We start from the raw sequence: 10,000 nt of genomic DNA on the forward strand, positions 1-10,000 counted from the left end.
CTCTCTCTCTCTCTCTCTCTCTCTCTCTCTCTCTCTCTCTCTCTCTCTCTCTCTCTCTCTCTCTCTCTCTCTCTCTCTCTCTCTCTCCGCCCCCCCTCTGTAAGAATATTCTGCACGTGTTATTGTTTTACTATCTATCTATTTGTTTATCTATTTATTTATTTTCGTTTGTTTACCTATTTTTTTTGTTTTGGGAGTGGAGAGAGAGAGAGAGAGAGAGAGAGAGAGAGAGAGAGAGAGAGAGTTAAGACCAGGTTGCCAGTGAGGACAGAGCTCAGACGTAGATGATGGCGATGCAATCTTGACCAAAGTGACGTGTAAGGAGAGGGAAGGGGAGAAAATAAGTAAATGTGGGTAATTTTCCTCCCTTGGTTAATTAGTTTTAGCCTTAATTAATAGTTTGGAACGCAGTTAATTAATACCTCTCGCTGACGGCCATCGGGTCCACTCGCCGCGTAATGGATGGTGAATAATGATGTTTAGCCCCACCAGGAGGACACATCGGGGTAGGAAGAGAGGAAGGGAGTGCTTATCCTGAAGGGTGTGGTGCTCTCCCGTGGTCTGTGGGATGTGGGATGTGGGATTTGGGATGTGATCTTAGTCTTGTTGTTGTCGAGGTTGGTGTTCATTTTTTCCGTGTTTCTGGGATTTTTTTTTTTTTTTTTGTGTGTGTTTTCTGTTGCGTTACTCGATGTCAAGGTGGGAAGGTTGGGGGGGGGTGAATCATAAAGGGCGAGGTTTTATTCCCTCATCCTCTTCCCCGTTCCTAATCATCCTGTGGTCTGTTGTTTGTGGTATGTGATCTTGTCTTGCTTTTGTCACGGGTGGTATTCGTGTTTTGAGGAATTTTGGGGTTTTCTGTCACGTTGTATTTTTTTTTTTTTCTCAGTTCCTATTTTTCAAGCTCTTAATATTTTACCTTCCTTCATTGATGCGTCACTTCAGTCGTTTATATTCTAACTTTCCCATTCAATAACCTTATAAACTTATGTCCTGTCTCGTTTCTCTCACCTTCCTATTTCGTCTCGTCTTGTCTAGTGTCTTTTCTTAATAACCGGCAGTATTTTTCCTCTTAAACTCTTCTTTTTCCATGTCCTCACTCTCTCCTCTCATCTTACCATGTTACCTGACACTGAGTAAAACGGAAAGACGAAATAATAACGATATCTTTAGTTAGTTCCTTCAGTCAACCTGTAAAAACAATGTCAGCTTAACCCATTCAGTACCATGCAGCGTTTTCAAATTCATTCTGGCTACTATTTGGTGATTTTATACTGCTTAAGAAACTCATGTGAGGGTATTGAAATAGTGAAGACTGGCCATTAATATTTTGACCTCCATTGACCCTTCCTAATATAAATAAAATGGTCTAATCGTACACAAATCTCAAGGTAAAATTGCGTCTCAGTATTGAAGAGATTAATAAAACCTTCCCCTAGTTGCTAATTGTTGGCTCTGTTTGCCTCCCAGCAGTCCCGGATGATGGGCAACAAGACTGTCTCGCTGCTCACGTTCATCCCTGAGGCGGAGGACAACGGCGCGACACTCACCTGCCGCGCACACAACCCCAGCATTCCCGGCCAGGGCATGCACACCACCACCGTCCTCCAAGTCACCTGTGAGTATTTTTTTTTTATGCAAGAGGGAAAGTCAGCTAAGGACAACAAAAAATAGGAAAAAAAGGAAGGCGCTCTTAATTGCCAGTTCCCTTAAAGAATAATAAGAGTCATCCAAAAGTCTGGGACAAATGTTTTGAAACTGTGTCTGTGTCTGTGTCTGTTTGTCTGTGTGTCTGTGTCTGTGTCTGTCTCCTCCACCTGTGTTTGTGATGCTTGGTTTGGGTCATTTTTTTCTCTTTTTTATTATCTTTTATATTTTCTATTTCTCTGTTTAGTTCTTTTCTTTTTTTTTTTTTCTCTTTGGGTTTGTTTGTTTTTGTTTTTCTCTCTCGTTTGGGTCTTCTCTCATGTCGCGTTTTTTTTTTTCTTTGACTGACTGTTTTTTATTTCTTATATTTCTTTATTCACTCATGTATTCATTCCAGTATTTGTTTTTTCATTCACTAGTATATTTTGTTACTCATTTACTCTCTATTCTTTCATTTCTTCATTCTCTTTCCCATTCATTTCATGTTCTGTCATGTATCTACTCATTCAGTCACTCATCTGCTAACTTCCTTATTCTCTTACTCTCATTCACTGTCTCATTCCATCATTTACATGCTTTTACATCATTCGCAGGTATGTTTTCTCTCTCTCTCTCTCTCGTTCGGTAAATTTCTGTAATTCTCTCCCTCTTTTTTTTCATTGAGTGTTCTTTAATGTGTTCGTTCACTCAACTCTTTCCCTTAATTTCCTTGTCACTCATCCTTTCACTCGCTCTTTATTCTCACACACTCTCTCATTTCCAACTCAGAGCACAATGTTTCTGCTGCCACTACTTTCTGAATACATTTACGGAGATACTTCAGAATAATACATAGTTTGGGTCTGGAATTTCAGTGTTTTTTGCTTTTTCCTCTTTACTAAAAGTCCGTATAGGAACATGAAGGCTTTGCAGAAAACATAACATTGGCACAACATTATAAGTTCATCATCATCATTATTGTTGCCATTACCAACACTACCATCACCACTTCACTCGTTTTCCTCTCTGTATGTACATGATGTGTGTATGTGTATGTACCTAAATTAACTTCCATCCCAGCGAAATGCACACACACACACACACACACACACACACACACACACACACACACACACACACACACACACACACACACACACACACACACACACACACACACACACACACACACACACACACACACACACATGCACATCTTCCTCTCCTCCGTGCCTTCCCTCCTTTTCCCCCTCACTCCCTTCTTCCCTCCCTGCTTTCCATCTTACTAATTCATCACTCATCCATTATTCATCAACCTCATCTGAATATACTTAATACAATCTGCAATTATCCACTATTACGAAGCCCTTACTGGGAACTCATGAAATACCCACATTTATCCCATCTTACTTTTCTTCCTCTTTTTTTTTTTTCCTCCCTGCCAGCACTTTGGTGATTTGAATAAGCTGTTTGTATTTGATGACACATTTGAGAGTATTAGAATGCCTCCCGCCGTGTTATGTCCCCCGCCTTAATGGACCAGCTTTGTGTGTAGCGGGAGGGGCGGAGTGTGGTGCGGCTGAGGGTGTGGGCAGGAGTGGAGTGGTTTGGTTGTGTATGAAGTCAAGGGTTTAGTGTGTTATTTTGGTCTTACTCCGTCTCTATAATCTACCCTTTTTCACTTTTTTTTTTCTCTCTCTCTCTCTCTCTCTCTCTCTCTCTCTCTCTCTCTCTCTCTCTCTCTCTCTCTCTCTCTGATGCTATTTCTCTTTTTACTAGTTTATTTCCTTTCTTTTTCTTCATTTTTTCTTTATTTTTTCCACTTTTTTCGCCTGTATACTCTTTCCACTATCCTTTGCTTTGCTTTCCTGTTCTTTCTCCATCTTTCTCTTCCCTCTCTTCCCTCTGTTATCCTTTTCTCATTTATTCCCTTGTCTTATATTTTTCGTCTCTTTTCTCTTTTCTCTTGGCCTTTTCTTTCCTCTTCTCCTCTTCTCTTCTGTCTTCTCTTCATCTCCTCTCCTCTTCTGTCTTTTCCTCCATCTTCTCCCTTCTCCTCTCCTCTCCTCGTCTCCTTTTCTCTCCCTTCTCTTCTTTCCTCTCCCTCCAGTACTTAAACCAAGCAACTGCCACCCAACTCTCGCCCTAAATCTGCAGTAATTTCCTCCCACTCCATCCATCGCTTCCTTTATACCTCCTACTGCTCTCTCTCTCTCTCTCTCTCTCTCTCTCTCTCTCTCTCTCTCTCTCTCTCTCTCTCTCTCTCTCTCTCTCTCTCTCTCTCTCTCTCTCTCTCTCTCTCTCTCTCTCTCTCTCTCTCTCTCTTGCCTTGTGTGTGCTATTTCCAGTTTTGTATATTCATGTTAATTCTTGTGTTTCTGTTTCCTGTTTGCGCTTGTTATGTATCTGCCTAAGTAAAGGAGGAGGTGGAGGAGGAGGATCAGGAGGAGGAGGAGGAGGAGGAGGAGGAGGAGGAGGAGGAGGAGGAGGATGGATGAATAAAGCAGAAAAGGGAGAGGAACAGAGTAAGATACGAGAGAAAAGATGGATTAAGTGGGAGTAGCAGAAGAAAGGGAAGGATTTAATGAGAAATACATACATGGGAGGGAAAACAGTGATGGATTGGTGAGTGGAAGGAAAGAAGCGAGGGATGGAGGGAGGAAGTGAGATGCAAACGTGTGTAAAGAGAGTTGAGCATTTTGTAATTTCGTCTTCATTACATATATATATTTTTTTTCCTTATTCTCAATTTTTATATGGAAGAGGGAAATTAGCTAAGGCCAAAAAAAAAGGATTAATAAAAGGTCTACTTAAGATGTGAGAGTTCTTATTTTTATTGATGATGGGATAATTAATGTTATTTTTATTGTTTTTGTGGTTGTTGTTGTTGCCTCTGGTGGTTTTATTATTATTATTATTATTATTATTATTATTATTATTATTATTATTATTTCTATTATTATTATTATTTCAACTCTTTGCTGTTATTTTTTCTACTATTATCATCTTTTTTTCATATTTTTATTATTATTATTATTCGATTCCACTGCAAAGAGTACATAAAAATGAGATTCCACGTGCAAGTTTTAATCAGCAATACGTCACTAACACAAATATTTGAAAAGAAGCAGACAGGAAGACAAAATACAATATTTGATATTCATGAAACATATTCGGTACACAAAACAAACAGTATAGATATAACTGAAATAGAATAAATTAAAAAGAGATTCCGCTTGCAAGTTTCAATCAACAATACGCCACTGGCACAAATATCTGAAAACGAAGCAGACAGGAAGACAAGGTGCAGTGTTTGTTGATATTCATTACAGATGCCTCAGTTGAAACATATTCGGTGCGCACAATAAACAGTATAGATATATGTAAGTAGGTCAACATTTACGAGTATATCTATAATGCACACCCACGCTGTTCCTTCCTCTTTGTTGCTTCCCTTGTCGGCGAATCCCACTCATTATACCACTCATGCATCCTTCCTTTCCTCTTTCCGTACAGTCAGTCAGTCATTTCTTTCCTTTTCACAGTCAGTCAGTCAGTTTTCCCTTTCTTCAGTTCTCTCCCCCATACAGTCAGCCAGTCAGTGTTAATTTCTTGTTCCATACAGTTTGTCGATCTTCCTTCTCTCTGCCCGTGAGTTAGTCAGTTAGTGTTTCTTTTTTCTCCCCACATGACTATTCTATTTTTTCCTCTCCCCACACGGTCAGGTAGTCAGTCTTCCCTTTTCTCTCTTAGCACACGCAATCAGTCAGTCTTTCCTTTTCTCCCCACTCAGTTATTTTCTTCTTTATCTCTTCCGACTCATTTAATTTCTCCCCACACAGTCAGTCAGTCAGTCAGTCAGTCTTCCTTTTTCTCCCAACACACTCAGTCAGTCTGTTAGTTTTTCCCTTCTCTCCACACTCCGTCAATTTTTCATCATCCCTTCCCACTCAGTTAATCTTCTCTTCCCAAACAATCAGTCAGTCTGTCTTCATTTTCTCTCCCAACACAGTCAGTCAGTCAGTCAGTTAGTTTTTCCCTTCTCTCTCTACGCAGATGATTTTTCTCTCCCACTTACTTAATCTTTACCTCTCCCCTCTCATACTCACACTCCCCTCTTCTCTCCCTACAGTCAAGCCTCGGGTGAAGCTTCGGCTCGGTGTGAACCTAGGAGGGCGCCCCATCACCGAGGCGGAGGACGTGTACTTCGAGTGTGAGATCGCCTGCAACCCTGGCCCCCGGGAGGTCCTGTGGCACAAAGACGTAAGTGTTCCAGGGGCGCTGAGGAAGTATAGGATCAGAGAGCATTGATAAGCCATTCAGTGCAGGATGACGCAGCTGGTTAGATAATAATGGCCTTTTCTCTCACTTATTCACATTAATACATAGACTGAGAGATATATATAGATGTAAAAATTATTTGTTAGTCTTGTCTCTATACTTACGCTTCACCCATTCGTATTGAAACCACTCGCCAGTGCAAATAGTATCCAATCCTTTTTAGAAGTATTAATTGTGAGTCATAATAGAGTAAAGTCACGTTAATTGTCTAGCATATGAGTGGCTGAATGATTTTTGAAGCCTATAATTAAGAAAAAAAAATCAAACCGTACTAAAAAAAAAAGTCCTTCAAAATAGTCCAGAATATATATAAAAAAGAAAACATTTAATGCTGAAAGAGAATACAAATGAAAAGAAAACAAAATAAAAATATATGCTAAAGAAAGAAAGGGAAAATTTTTGAAGGTTTAGTGAAAAAAAAAGGATAAACGTGTTAGGAGAAAGAATAAATACATCGCTTGAGACGAGCAAGAAGAGGAGTGTGATGAAGAGGAGAAAGTTTAGTTGTAATGATGAAGACAAAAATTTATAGGGAGACTTGAACAAGGAGGAGGAGGAGGAAGAAGAAGAAGAAGAAGAAGAAGAAGAAGAAGAAGAAGAAGAAGAAGAAGAAGAAGGAGGAGGAGGAGGAGGAGGAGGAGGAGGAGGAGGATTGGGATGTCTGGAAGTTGTGGAGGGGGTTATGAAGTTGGGAAGAAAGTGGGAAAAATGAAGGATAATTTTGGGGAAGCTGTAATGATGAAGGAAAGGATTGAAAGAGAGAGAGAGAGAGAGAGAGAGAGAGAGAGAGAGAGAGAGAGAGAGAGAGAGAGAGAGAGATATATTCATTTATTTCACACACACACACACACACACACACACACACACACACACACACACACACACACACACACACACACACACACACACACACACACACACACACACACACACACACTACAGCAGCTGGTGACATGTACACGCCAAGTGGAAAGCAGTAACATTTTATTTTATTTTCTCTCTCTCTCTCTCTCTCTCTCTCTCTCTCTCTCTCTCTCTCTCTCTCTCTCTCTCTCTCTCTCTCTCTCTCTCTCTCTCTCTCTCTCTCTCTCTCTCTCTCTCTCTAGTTCTAAGCAGTGAGGGAGAAAATTTTGGATCGAAGTTTACCCAAGAAAGACGAAAGACAAAAACGCTTCAAGAATCCGGAGAGAGAGAGAGAGAGAGAGAGAGAGAGAGAGAGAGAGAGAGAGAGAGAGAGAGAGAGAGAGAGAGTGTAGGAGGAGGAGGAGGAAAAAATAAAAACTGAGAAAGCGAGAAGCATCGAGGTATAAGACGTGAGACAGACCAGAATACTGAAATACACACACACACACACACACACACACACACACACACACACACACACACACACACACACACACACACACAAGATGGATGAAGCAGAAAAAGACACACGTGGAAAAAAAGGAATATTATGTGTGTGTGTTCGTGCGTTAAGAGCATGAAGACGATGCTCACGAGAAGAGGAAGAGGAAGAAGAGGAGAAGAAGATAGGAAAAGTGGGAAAATTTAGAAGAAAGAGAAGTATGGGAGGACATGATAATGGGAAGAATTTAGATGGGAAGACGAAGAATAAGAGACAAAAGAGAAAGAATAATAGAAAATATGATAAGGAGAAAAAGCTAAGAAAGAAGAACAAGAGGAAGATATGAATAAAAATGAATAAAGAAATGAAAACGGGAAAAGAAGGAAAGATATGAAGAAAAAGAGAAAGTGGAAAGGAAGTTATGAAGAAGGGAGAAGGAAGAAGAAAAATGAAGAGAAGCGGAAGACATGAAGAGAAAGAGAAAGACGAGGAGAAAATGAAGGAGAGAAGAAGAAAGAAATGGAGGAGAAAAAGGGAAAGATAAATAGAAGAGGAGCAAGATGTTAAAGAACAAAATAAAAAGGAGAAAAAAGAAAAAAAATGAAACAGAACACAAGAAGATATACAAGATGATGAGAAAAAGAAGAAAAAGAGAAGAAGAAAAAAAGGAGAGGAACAGGATGATCATAAACATAAAAAGAAAAGGAGAAAGATAAGAAATAAAATAAAGAGAAAAAGAAAAAAAAAATGGAACAGAAGACGAAGAAAAAGATGATGAGAAAAAGAGAGGAAGAAGAAAAAAAAAAAAGTAGAGGAGCACAGTGAACATGGACAAGAGGAGGTGGAAGATGAAGAATAAAAGGAGAAAAGAGAGGAGGAGCGGAGAGGGAGCTGGTGGTGTGTCTTGCTGCTTCCAGGGAGGAGGGCGAGGACGCAGGAGAAATTGAGTTTAGTGAACAGGAGACGCCCTGGAAGCATTGAATCACTGGACGGAGATTGTCAGCCTGGAAGAGGAATTTGAAACTCAGCCTGGAAACCGATATATCATGTGTGGCGGGGAGGGAGGAAGTGGGTTGGACGGGAGTTTGGTGTGAGGGATAGAGGGGGAAGGAAACTTGCTCAGGGAAGCTTGGAGTGTGTGTGTGTGTGTGTGTGTGTGTGTGTGTGTGTGTGTGTGTGTGTGTGTGTGTGTGTGTGTGTGTGTCGGGTAGAACTGAGACCACAACACACCTACATAAAAAAAAAAATAACCACACACAACTCAACCATACCTAACCTAACTCTAATCATACCTAACACAACCCAACCAAAACCAAAGCTAACAGCACAACAGAATGAGAAGAACCAATACTTATCTCAAAAACCGATAGAAGAATGTAAAAAAAAGAAAGACGAAGGGAAGGTACAGATAAAGAAAACAAAAGGAAAGTAGAAAGAAAGAAAGAGGTAGAAGGTAGAAGGAATAGATAAAGAAAAACTAAGACGGAGGGGAGTCAGAAAGAAAGAAATCAAATAGGAACGCCTTTTCTTTCTCGTTTCTCTTTCTTTCTCGTCGCCAAGGAAGGAGATATAAAAGAGAGGCGTTCCGGATAGGAGAACCTGAAGCGAAGGAGCGAAGAAAAAGGAATGAATCAGGGAAACGAGAAGAGAGAGAGGGAGGTGCTCCGGATAACGTATAGACGGTGAAAAAGTGAAAAAGAAAGATGTGAAAGAAGTAACAGCAGAGAATGTGAGTGTGAAGGTGATGGAAGAGGAGAAGGAGGAGGATGTAGTGAAAGAGGAAAGTTCGCAGAGAGAGAGAGAGAGAGAGAGAGATTGTCAAGTTTACCAAGTCTGTGTACATGCGATTGATTATTTAGAAGCATTTTCCAGCAAACCAACACACACACACACACACACACACACACACACACACACACACACACACACACACACACACACACACACACACACACACACACACACAAGGCAGGAAATGTAAAGGAGAGAGCTTGAGTGAAATAGTGGACTAGAGATAGCGTGTAATGAGAAAAAAAAGCTTGGGGAAGGAAAACAGCAAAAAGGAAAAGCAAGGAAAGGAGAAGCAAGATAAGACTACCTGATATTCTCTCTCTCTCTCTCTCTCTCTCTCTCTCTCTCTCTCTCTCTCTCTCTCTCTCTCTCTCTCTCTCTCTCTCTCTCTCTCTCTCTCTCTCTCTCTCTCTCTTTGGCTTCAGGTTACCTCATTAGCTTGCAAATTCACACGAGTATTTTCCCAGTGTCTTCTTACCTGACCTTACTTAACTTTACAGTAAATCACTTACCTTAGTTTACCTGGCTTCTCTGGCGTCACCTTATTCTACATTCCTTAAGCTCTTCTTACCTCACCTCACCTACCTTATTTTCCTTCCCTTCAATACCCTTTCAAAATCATCATTACCGCACCCCACTCACCTTTGCCTCCTTCCATCCTTCCCTACTCACTCCCACGTCTTAACCTTCCCATCTAAACCTTCATCACCTTTCCCATCTCCCTCTCTCTCTCTCTCCCTCTCCACTTCCACCTCTATCTCATCGCAAAAGCCCTATTGGTTACCGTCCTCAGGTGTTAGGCTTAGCCATTCACAGGGACAGACGCTCTCTCTCGCTCTTTCTCTCTCTCTCTCTCTTTTCCTCTCCTTTCCTCTCTTCTCCTCTCCTTCCTTCTGA

The 10,000-nt window shown here is 40.7% G+C and overlaps 1 protein-coding gene across 2 annotated transcripts in view; it reads left to right on the top strand.

Moving 5' to 3' along the window:
* The window catches only part of LOC123505789 (hemicentin-1-like), a 157,563-nt gene that overhangs the window by 131,614 nt on the left and 15,949 nt on the right, over window positions 1–10,000 (top strand). Inside the window, exons 8-9 of one of the 2 annotated variants that reach the window (XM_045257481.1) lie at window positions 1,471–1,618; window positions 5,759–5,889. In XM_045257481.1, coding sequence (XP_045113416.1) covers window positions 1,471–1,618; window positions 5,759–5,889 — 279 coding nt within the window. The remainder of the gene's footprint in view (window positions 1–1,470; window positions 1,619–5,758; window positions 5,890–10,000) is intronic. The other variant, XM_045257483.1, reaches the window with a different exon arrangement.

The sequence above is a fragment of the Portunus trituberculatus genome, chromosome 18, assembly GCF_017591435.1.
Source record: "Portunus trituberculatus isolate SZX2019 chromosome 18, ASM1759143v1, whole genome shotgun sequence".
NCBI lineage: Eukaryota > Metazoa > Arthropoda > Malacostraca > Decapoda > Portunidae > Portunus > Portunus trituberculatus.